The 12,270-nt window shown below is 36.4% G+C and overlaps 1 protein-coding gene across 1 annotated transcript in view; it reads left to right on the top strand.

The window, feature by feature from the left end:
- prom2 (prominin 2) overlaps positions 1-12,270 on the top strand; it is a 170,540-nt gene that overhangs the window by 150,296 nt on the left and 7,974 nt on the right. The window contains exons 21-22 of the mRNA XM_028795719.2: positions 2,825-2,893; positions 8,344-8,433. Coding sequence (XP_028651552.2) covers positions 2,825-2,893; positions 8,344-8,433 — 159 coding nt within the window. The remainder of the gene's footprint in view (positions 1-2,824; positions 2,894-8,343; positions 8,434-12,270) is intronic.

Below are 12,270 nucleotides of genomic sequence, written 5' to 3'. Positions count from 1 at the left end.
GATTAACCTACACATTACTTTGACATTAAATGACAAAAAATAAACACATTGTGAGGAAATCTCTTTCTTTACACCACGGTCAGGCAGTATTTTTATTTATTTTTTATTTATTTTGGAGGGCAAAACAGTACAGCAATGTTTAGATTCACTTCTTCACAGCTCCAGCAACCTGGATTCAATACTCAGCCTTGCCACTTACTATGTATGTAGTTGTTACTAAAAGTTTAAATAAAATTGAACTGCTGAAACTGTGACAATCAAGCTGAAAACAGTGTGAATGAGACATGTAATGAGCAGATTTATTTTTTAGAAAAAGGGTAATAGATTATCTGCATTGGATAATTTACCACCATTTGAGTGGTGCTTTGGTTTTGCTAATATATGCTCAAATAATTCAGCCTAACTGTTGGCAAAGGACACTAGTGTCTATCTGTTTTCAAAGCTCTAGGATGCTCTCAAGTGCATCTCCCTGGCTGCCTGGATAAACTGCTCTGAATCGATCAATCTTGTCAGAAGTCATATAGTGATCTTAATACTGCACACCACTTGGTTGTGTTGCATCCTGCTAAGATGCTGGAAGTAGGCAATCAGGAATATAGATGTTGCCAAGGACAAAGTTTGTAGTGAGATTCAAACACATATAAGGGAGGGATTGATAATGAAGGAGGCCATTGTTGAAAAAAGTATGAGGACATGCATACAGAAAACTACCATAAGGGTGAGGCCTGAACATAAGCAAAATATGAAGACAGAGGTAAGAAAGAGATAGTAACTTGAGAAGTATTAATGAAGGGCAATACCATTCTATAGGAACAACAATCAATTTATAATGACAATATGTCTTCATTAATAAATATATATATAACCTTGACTGACTTACAAGTTAACTAATAGGAGGATTCTAGGTATTCAAATTCACAGTGGTATTGGGTGTAAGTAACTTTAAAAAGAAACGCCCAGACATTCAAATCAGGATTATTATGACTGATAAAGTGACGACTAATTCAGATAGATTATTAAAGAAGTAAGCAAATGCATTAAACAGATGGAAAAATGCCTATGAAAAAATCAAAGGTGTATGTCTAGCAGATCTCTTGCAACAGTTCAGTGCATAAATTGTTGACTGGTACATAGACCCTATTAATAGCATTTGCTGACTTTTGGAGTTGACATGGAATTTCAAAATATACAGTGGTGTACAAAAGTATTCAGTCCAACAAAGACCAGAGAAATACTGTATAACGGACTCACAAGTAGTACCTGATTATGTTTTATTGTGGTCAAATGACTGGCACCTATCTGCGGTGGGTTGGCACCCTGCCTGGGATTGGTTCTTGCCTTGTGCCCTGTGTTGGCTGGGATTGGCTCCAGAAGACCCCCGTGACCCTGTGTTTTGGATTCAGCGGGTTGGAAAATGGATGGATGGACGGACTGGCACCTATTTGTCATTTGTGTAAACCTGGAGCTTCCAAAGCACAGGGGTTTAAATACTTACACTTAAAGGTAAATATCCATAGAAAATGGTACATTTTGACTTTGAAAATGTATTGTTACAGCATAAGAGTTCACATTAAAAATACTGAATGGATAAATATGTGTACAGATCTTTTGTTATACAGAAAATTATGATTAGTTCAAGGGGATTGAATACTTTTGCACACCTCTTTAAATATATGTACGGAAAAGGAGTTTGATTTTTGATTTTTTTTGTAAGTCATCAAATTGCAGAACTCCTATTTTCCCTGCCTGACACAGGCATGATAAAAATCAACCTTACTCACAGATGCAATATTAATGCCTAAGTTAAGAGCTCCAAACCCAGGAGCAATTTTTATAAAGACATCATGGTGTTGATAGTTTTCAGAGAAGGTCACCCAAGTCTTATAATCCAAGGCAATGAGCTCAGTTTCACACAGTACATTTTTACAGGAATTTTACATGATTTGAATAGGAAGAATTAGTCCGAAGGCAAAATAAGTTCATGTAAAAATAAGCCATGGTGACATTTTTCATTCATAGATGAATTATTTAAACCTGCTTCTATCAATGGCCTAACTAATAATTTATTAAATCCTAACAAATTTCTTTTCTACAAATTATCTTCAACCTTTTCCTTTCTTCTTTTTCTCCAAAATCCAGAAGAATGTTGTCTTTCAGAAGCTGGTCACACTTAATAAATCTTGACAACTGACACTTTTTATAGACTAAAATTATAACATCTATTTACTGCAAGCTCTTTTGTAAAGGGTTCTAAACCCACCCCCCATTTGTGCTGCTGATGTTGCAGTATGTCTACAAATCCTATTTATATTGTTTTAATTATGTAAATGTTTATCTACTAACTTCTGTTTTTTTATGACTTGTGCTAATTGACTTTGCTGTACTCCCATATTTCCTTTCAAAGCAATTAGAGTTCATAAAACACTTTGCAGATAGACATATCAAAAGGGCAAAGTGCTACTCTATGTAACAGCAGAGCAAAGAAAATTACTGCAGGGGCAGTGTCTTTTTCTGTATCTTTTTTTCTACAGAGACTGGTACAGAGTATTTGCCAAACAAAAAAACAAAACTTTGCTGCAGCCCCTGCCTTGACATGAGCATGTTTTCTAAATTAAAAATTGAAAACATTAGAAGGCCTTGGCTTTTCTTAATACAGCAGTAAAATCAGATTTGATTATGATTTATATACAGTATGCTATACAGGAATTGTATTGTATTCAGAAATATTTTGCTAAGTTGTATACTTTAACCAGTGCTATGGTGAATGAACTGTTTAATCTTTTCTATTAAGCTTACTAACTGATTTTTTTAAATTATATTTAAGGAAAGTCGAGAGTTTTTGGATTGTCAGTTAGGATATTTCCAGACATACCTGACATGGGTACAAAAAACAGTAAGCTATCATATTTTATTTGTAAATGTGAATGCTCATGTTAATGTAGTCATGATTTTCATTTGCTATATAGATGACCTGGGGTTGTCTGGAATTAATAATACAGTCACAAGTTAGAATATGTTTACTAGAATATAATTATGTATGAAAATGTAAACAGAGAATTGTATCTTAGTTTATAAACAGTGACTAGCCTTTGACTATGGAAAGCAGGAAGTACTTGGTTCAAAGTGGCTCGATAACTAAATTATAAATATGTAAATCTTTTAAGTGCTGAAATAAATCAGGAACTTTTTTATATTTGATTATACTCGTGAAATAATGCTATAAATTTTACAACACCCAGTTGTTTACAGAATTATGGTGTAATAAGCAAATATTAATAAATTTCTATAATGAATTTGAGTTAAAGTCTACTGAGGAGAAGGATTTGGTTGAGGCTGGAGTCAAGAAGCCCAGATCACAAAGGAAATGTCAGTTTAGGAATGAAATAATTTGGGATACCTGTAACCTTGAAACTTATGTGATTAGTACCAAAGGAAAATATAATTGTTGGGGGATAGACATTTAAAAAATGTTATCCTTCATTATCTGTATAGGAAGCAATTAGTTTTACAACAGCATCACACTGAATTTGAATCGTATTCACCTAGTCTCATCATATAAAACATTCTTGGGAAAACCTGCATTACCATTATATACTCTTTGTGTGTAAGCACTATTCAGGAGAGGCTTAGGTTCTCTGTTACTAAGTAATTGGAAAAGTGACATCAGAAAATAGAATTTATTTTTCTCAACTAACATACAATAATAATATCCTACAAATATTAAAATTGATTATTGATGTTCTGCTGTCCGTAAGCAAACTGCAATTGACAATGCATCATTTAATTAACTGATTACTGCAAATTATTTATTGCTCAGAAAAGCACTAAAAGATATCAGAACAGATTTAATCTATGTATGTGAGGTCATTTAAAATATAATTTCATTCTAAACCAGCAGATGCTTACAGTGAAGTATTAATTATTATATATGCTAAGAGCATTGAATTGTTTTTTCTGTCCACTAGATGGAGTAGGAAGGTATGGGAAGAATTCTGCATGTGCATGCTGTTTTTAACATATTGGCATCAGGAGGCTTGCTCTGTGCTGAACAGCTTAATTTTGCTCTTTAAAAACTCAGACAGCTACATTACTTTTCTGTATATCCAAATATGTGTTGTGTTTACAAAAATAAGTTATCTGGTGTTCTGTATCCCAAGTCCATGGTGAGCCATTATAGTACCATGGACTCATTTTTTTGGACTGAAATAACATACCATAGAATATTACAGTTAGGTCCATAAATATTTGGACAGAGACAACTTTTTTCTAATTTTGGTTCTGTACATTACCACAATGAATTTTAAATGAAACAACTCAGATGCAGTTGAAGTGCAGACTTTCAGCTTTAATTCAGTGGGGTGAACACAATGATTGCATAAAAATGTAAGGCAGCTAAAGCATTTTTTAACACAATCCCTTCATTTCATGGGCTCAAAAGTAATTGGACAATTGACTCAAAGGCTATTTCATGGGTAGGTGTGGGCAAGTCCGTTGTTATGTCATTATAAATTAAGCAGATAAAGGCCTGGAGTTGATTTGAGGTGTGGTGCTTGCATGTGGAAGATTTTGCTGTGAACAGACAACATGCGGTCAAAGGAGCTCTCCATGCAGGTGAAAGAAGCCATGCTTAAGCTGCGAAAACAGAAAAAACCCATCCGAGAAATTGCTACAATATTACAAGTGGCAAAATCTACAGTTTGGTACATCCTGAGAAAGAAAGCAATCACTGGTGAACTCAGCAACGCAAAAAGACCTGGACGTCCATGGAAGACAACAGTGGTGGATGATCGCAGAATCATTTCCATGGTGAAGAGAAACCCCTTCACAACAGCCAACCAAGTGAACAACACTCTCCAGGGGGTAGGCGTATCGATATCCAAGTCTACCATAAAGAGAAGACTGCATGAAAGTAAATAGAGAGGGTGCACTGCAAAGTGCAAGCCACTCATAAGCCTCAAGAATAGAAAGACTAGATTGGACTTTGCTAAAGAACATCTAAAAAATCCAGCACAGTACTGGAAAAACATTCTTTGGACAGATGAAACTAAGATCAACCTCTACCAGAATGATGGCAAAAAAAAGTATGGAGAAGGCGTGGAACAGCTCATTATCCAAAGCATACCACATCATCTGTAAAACACGGTAGAGGCAGTATGATGGCTTGGGCATGCATGGCTGCCAGTGGCACTGGGACACTAGTGTTTATTGATGATGTGACACAGGACAGAAGCAGCCGAATGAATTCTGAGGTGTTCAGAGACATACTGTCTGCTCAAATCCAGCTAAATGCAGTCAAATTGATTGGGCGGTGTTTCATGATACAGATTGACAATGACCCAAAACATACAGCCAAAGCAACCCAGGAGTTTATTAAAGCAAAAAAGTGGAAAATTCTTGAATGGCCAAGTCAGTCACCTGATCTTAACCCAATTGAGCATGCATTTCAGTTGTTGAAGACTAAACTTCAGACAGAAAGGCCCACAAACAAACAGCAACTGAAAGCCGCTGCAGTAAAGTCCTGGCAGAGCATTAAAAAGGAGGAAACCCAGCATCTGGTGATGTCCATGAGTTCAAGACTTCAGGCTGTCATTGCCAGCAAAGGGTTTTCAACCAAGTATTAGAAATGAACATTTTATTTCCAGTTATTTAATTTGTCCAATACTTTTGAGCTCCTGAAATGAAGGGATTGTTTTAAAAAAATGCTTTAGTTGCCTGACATTTTTATGCAATCGTTTTGTTCACCCCACTGAATTAAAGCTGAAAGTCTGCACTTCAACTGCATCTGAGTTGTTTCATTTAAAATTCATTGTGGTAATGTACAGAACCAAAATTAGAAAAAAGTTGTCTCTGTCCAAATATTTATGGACCTAACTGTATTTTAACCTTTAAAATGAATACATACCAACCATTTATTTCTTGTTAACTGACTCTAAATATGTTGTCCAGTTTATTGTCAGAAATATATATGCATATATGATGTATTTTGATAGCACTTTTTTGCATTCATTCATAGTAAAGTCAAAGTCAAAGCGAACTTTATTGTCATCTCATCTCAAGTATACAGATAGACGAAATTGCGAAGCTCAGGGTCCACAGTGTTACAACATGAAGTGCAAGTAAAAAAATTAAGAATTGAAATTAAAATTTATAATTAAAATTAAAAATTAAGATTAAAATTAAAACACAAACTAGACAAGACATTGTGCAAAGACATGACAAAGAAGTAGCAGCAATATTGACGTGTAGTAAGCAATATGAACATTGATGCAATATATGGTATTGTGCAGTCTAGATACATAAATATAGTCAATGAATATGTAATATAATAAATTAATAATAGATATAGATAATACAGCACAGTGTGAGGTAGTACAGAAATGGCAGCTTGACTCAGTGTATGATAATAGTTGTTTAAGACGTGTAAAGTATGTGTCAGTGTTGCAGTGTCCCACATGATTAACCTACACTGTCTAGATTTGGTATAGGTAAAAATTTAATTAATTAAAATGCTATGCATACCAATAGTTTTTTTATTTAGATAGTATGCTATAATATACAGTAAAGGTTTTTTAGCAAGTTTCTAAACAAAATAAATGGCAGTCTTTGCAGTTGGTTGGTTGGTTGGTTAGTATATACAGACTAGAGAACTGCCACAGTTTGTGTATACTGAGACATTTCACACACAAGAGTTTAATTAGTAAAATCTATTAGACATTGCATGTGATATTAGGGAAATCTCGAGCCAATACTTCAGTACCAAGTCAGTACCAAAATCCTGAAAATGGTAGCTTTTTTACAGAATTGCTAGTATTGAGTTAAAACTTATTTTGGATTTAAAAACTTACTTTGGAAGGCACAATGATATGTGAGAAAAATGCGTGTAAAACCTATATATGAAAATCATTTACAGTGGTGATGATACAGTACCGGATAAACACATATCAAAATGCCACTTTTATCCCATTATGAAATTAGTTCAGAAACAGATGTGTATGTTCTTTGAGAACAAAATAACATGACTTCCTTTTGCACTGACTATTTTTTGTTGTACTGTATATTTGTTGGTTCAGATATGTTGGACTTTTGTTTTGAAGTTGTCTGGTTATACAGGGATAGGTACTTTTCTCTGACTCATTGTCCTTTGAATGGGAATCCAGTTAGGGTTACAGAGACACAAATTTTATAAATCCTTCTGTTGTAGCCCCAGAAATAAATGGCTGTAAGTTATTTGTTTTGTTTAAGTATGTTTAAGGTTTGTAATATGACATGATTGTTATATTGTGGTAATTGGAAATTGATCCATGAATCACAAATGACTTATTGTAGGAATTCCAGAAGAAGAGGAAAGTACTTTATCATTCTAGTGCTAAAATAAACTTCATATTACCCCTGATTATAGATTGTATTCAAATATTTCTTTTCCAAAACCATGTAAAAGTAGAAGATGAAGATTTTTTTAATCCTACATTATGTTCGCAAAACAATGAATTAATTTATTGTTGTGTTTGACAGAAGGACTTCTAATGTATGTTGGTAACAAAATATGTGGTATATTGACAAAAACTGAAAGTTTATCATCTTGCTACTGAATTTAATATATAATTTAACATAATCTGAATTTGTTGGTACTATAATGAAAGGTCTCCAGGACTAGGGTAATACATGAAAAAATTTAATTTACAAATGTATCAAAACTATGAATTACCATAATGGTGTGAAGTTGTCGTGTCATATGCTTTGAGCAATGAGATACAAACAACAACTCTAGCCTCCCTCTATATCTTTTTTTTAGTAAAATTAATTGTGTATCTTATTGACCTGTTTCACATTTAAATACAGGCAGAATGGTTTAAGCAAAACCACTTGCTATCTATCAGGATAAAACACTGACATCTATAATTTCACAGAACCAAACAGGTGTTATAAAGGGCAGACTTCATCAACTATTGCATGCTCACAAATACTATTATTATCGTACAACATATTGGAGAAGAATGTGAAGTTATTTCAGAGTTTGTTAAGTGTAAAAATCTTATAACTTATATGAAATGTAGAATAAACATCTAACTAAAAATGGGTATGCATCACGGAGCACAGGGCCAGAACCAGTACTTGACAGGCTATTAATTCCATTAGGGTTCGCTCATGCAAATACTTATAACTCATACCAGGCTAATTTATTGCCACCAATTAATCTATTAATTAATCTGTGTATTTGAGATATGAGAGGGATATGGTGGTGTCCAGATATACAAACTCAACATGGACTACAAACAGGAGGATTTAAAACCAAATCTTGGCAAAGAAAGTGTTTACAATAAAATTGTTTTTTTGCTGTTCTAGGTCACTCAAGATGTTGCCCGTTGCAAACCTTTTACCAATGCTGTAGATTCTATTGAGACAGTTGTCTGTAAAAATGTTGTTAACTCCTTGGTAAGTTCAAGACAGTGAATTATCATATTTTCTATAATATTAAACTGAACATAAACATTGTTAAAATTGGTCCAACTGTATACTATTTACATTTCCTTTTCAATAAGCATAACTTAACTGTCATCTTCACAAAGTTTATAAAGAGAAAGACCATTCTTTTGTTCTTGTTTGTTTGTTTAAGTAATTGCTCAATTATTCCATTATCTCATATATAGTCTGTTCATAAATGATGGCTAATACGGGTGGAATCCTGTTTTAACAATATTCATGGGTTCATAGAAATATTTCATTATAACAGAAATTTCGTAATAACGAATATGGGGAAAATATATATGCTGTTGTGCTCAGGGTCGCTAGTGTTTCGCCATCTGTAACGGCAGCGGCGCAAGGACAGCTCTATAGCTGCTTTCCTGCGTCTTATAAACAGTAAATCAAGGGCAAAGTAATTTGTTTTACTCTGCAGGATCAGGCTTACCGCATAACATGCTTGTAGATAGATAGATAGATAGATAGATAGATAGATAGATAGATAGATAGATAGATAGATAGATAGATAGATAGATAGATAGATAGATAGATAGATAGATAGATAGATAGATAGATAGATAGATAGATAGATAGATACTTTATTAATCCCAAGGGGAAATTCACATACTCCAGCAGCAGCATACTGATAAAGAAAATATTAAAGAGTGATAACAATGCAGGTATACAGACAGACAATATCTTTGTATAATGTTAATGTTTACCCCTTCCCCCCCGGGTGGAATTGAAGAGTCGCATAGTGTGGGGGAGGAACAATCTCCTCAGTCTGTCAGTGGAGCAGGACAGTGACAGCAGTCTGTCGCTGAAGCTGCTCCTCTAACTGGAGATGATACTATTTAGTGGATGCAGTGGATTCTCCATGACTGACAGGAGCCTGCTCAGTGCCCTTCGCTCTGCCACAGATGTCAAACTGTCCAGCTCCATGCCTACAATAGAGCCTGCCTTTCTCACCACTTTGTCCAGGTGTGAGGCGTCTCTCTTCTTTATGCTGCCTCCCCAGCACACCACCGCGTAGAAGAGGGCGCTCGCCACAACCGTCTGGTAGAACATCTGTAACATCTTATTGCAGATGTTTAAGGAAGTCTGCCTTCTAAGTATAATCGGCTCTGTCCTTTCTTACACAGAGCATCAGTATTGGCAGTCCAGTCCAATTTATCATCCAGCTGCACTCCCAGGTATTTATAGGTCTGCACCCTCTGCACACAGTCACCTCTGATGATCACGGGGTCCACGAGGGGCCTGGGCCTCCTAAAATCCACCACCAGCACCTTGGTTTTGCTGGTGTTCAGTTGTAGGTGGTTTGAGTCACACCATTTAACAGAATCCTTGATTAGGTTCCTGTACTCCTCCTGCTGCCCACTCCTGATGCAGCCCACGATAGCAGTGTCATCAGCAAACTTTTGCACGTGGCAGGACTCCTAGTTGTATTGGAAGTCCTATTTATATAGGCTGAACAGGACCGGAGAAAGTACTGTCCCCTGCGGCGCTCCTGTGTTGCTGACCACAATGTCAGACCTGCAGTTCCCGAGACGCACATACTGAGGTCTGTCTTTAAGATAGTCCACGATCCATGCCACCAGGTATGAATCTACTCCCATGTCTGTCAGCTTGACCCTAAGGAGCAGAGGTTGGATGTCACATGATGTTTAGATCATTTAACACCAGACTTTGGCTTGCACTTCCTCACGCTCTCCTGGTCTGTCATAGCAGTGAATCTGAGCCACTGGTGTTCTTCTAATATGAAGATGGGAGCTAAAACAGGAAGATTACCCGCGTGTTGTAGCTCCTATCTCGTGTGCTTGATTACTGAAGTAACACCTCCTATTTTGAATGAAGATTTATATACCTTGATGATGCCTTTCTGAGTTTGAAAGCTTGAATTAGATCCCAAGGGCAGAGTGGTTAGTGTTGCTGCCTTATACTGTAACTCCAAATACTGGGTCTGTATACTCTCTGTGTAGATTACACATTTCTGTGTGTATGTGTATTTTTCTCTGGATTTTCTTCCCACATGCCAAAGATGTGCTCATTATGTTGATTAGTACAAAATTCACAATGAATTTTAAATGAAACAACTCAGATGCAGTTGAAGTGCAGACTTTCAGCTTTAATTTAGTGGGGTGAACATAATGATTGCATAAAAATGTGAGGCAACTAAAGCATTTTTTAACACAATCCCTTCATTTCATGGGCTCAAAAGTAATTGGACAATTGACTCAAAGGCTATTTCATGGGTAGGTGTGGGCAAGTCCGTTGTTATGTCATTATAAATTAAGCAGATAAAAGGCCTGGAGTTGATTTGAGGTGTGGTGCCTGCATGTGGAAGATTTTGCTGTGAACAGACAACATGCGGTCAAAGGAGCTCTCCATGCAGGTGAAAAAAGCCATCCTTAAGCTGCGAAAACAGAAAAACCCATCCGAGAAATTGCTACAATATTACGAGTGGCAAAATCTACAGTTTGGTACATCCTGAGAAAGAAAGCAATCACTGGTGAACTCAGCAATGCAGAAAGACCTGGATGTCCACGGAAGACAACAGTGGTGGATGATCGCAGAATCATTTCCATGGTGAAGAGAAACCCCTTCACAACAGCCAACCAAGTGAACAACACTCTCCAGGGGGTAGGCGTATTGATATCCAAGTCTACCATAAAAAGAAGACTGCATGAAAGTAAATACAGAGGGTGCACTGCAAGGTGCAAGCCACTCATAAGCCTCAAGAATAGAAAGGCTAGATTGGACATTGCTAAAAACATCTAAAAAAGCCAGCACAGTTCTGGAAAAATATTCTTTGGACAGATGAAACCAAGATCAACCTCTACCAGAACGAAGGCAAGAAAAAAGTATGGAGAAGGCGTGGAACAGCTCATTATCCAAAGCATACCACATCATCTGTAAAACACGGTGGAGGCAGTATGATGGCTTGGGCGTGCATGGCTGCCAGTTGCACTGGGACACTAGTGTTTATTGATGATGTGACACAGGACAGAAGCAGCCGAATGAATTCTGAGGTGTTCAGAGACATTCTGTCTGCTCAAATCCAGCTAAATGCAGTCAAATTGATTGGGCGGCGTTTTGTGATACAGATGGACAATGACCCAAAACATACAGCCAAAGCAACCCAGGAGTTTATTAAAGCAAAGAAGTGGAAAATTCTTGAATGGCCAAGTCAGTCACCTGATCTTAACCCAATTGAGCATGCATTTCACTTTGTTGAAGACTAAACTTCAGACAGAAAGGCCCACAAACAAACAGCAATTGAAAGCCGCTGCAGTAAAGGCCTGGCAGAGCATTAAACAGGAGGAATCCCAGCATCTGGTGATGTCCATGAGTTCAAGACTTCAGGCTGTCACTGCCAGCAAAGGGTTTTCAACCAAGTATTGGAAATGAACATTTTATTTCCAGTTATTTAATTTGCACAATTACTTTTGAGCCCCTTAAATGAAGGGATTTGTGTTAAAAAATGCTTTAGTTGCCTCACATTTTTATGCAATCGTTTTGTTCACCCCACTGAATTAAAGCTGAAAGTCTGCACTTCAACTGCATCTGAGTTGTTTCATTTAAAATTCATTGTGGTAATGTACAGAACCAAAATTAGAAAAAAGTTGTCTCTGTCCAAATATTTATGGACCTAACTGTATGTGGGCGTACCTGTCAGAGTACTGGCATCAGTTTTGAGGTTGCCTCATACCTTGCCTTCTTCAAGGATAGGCTATGGCTTCCCACGACTGCATCAACAGATCAAACAGATTCAAACAATATAGAAATGGATTATGTTCTCTCATCAAGACT

The sequence above is a fragment of the Erpetoichthys calabaricus genome, chromosome 2, assembly GCF_900747795.2.
Source record: "Erpetoichthys calabaricus chromosome 2, fErpCal1.3, whole genome shotgun sequence".
Classification (NCBI taxonomy): Eukaryota; Metazoa; Chordata; class Cladistia; order Polypteriformes; family Polypteridae; genus Erpetoichthys; species Erpetoichthys calabaricus.
Note: the sequence above shows the minus strand (reverse complement) of the source record. Positions and strands in the feature narration are given on the sequence as shown.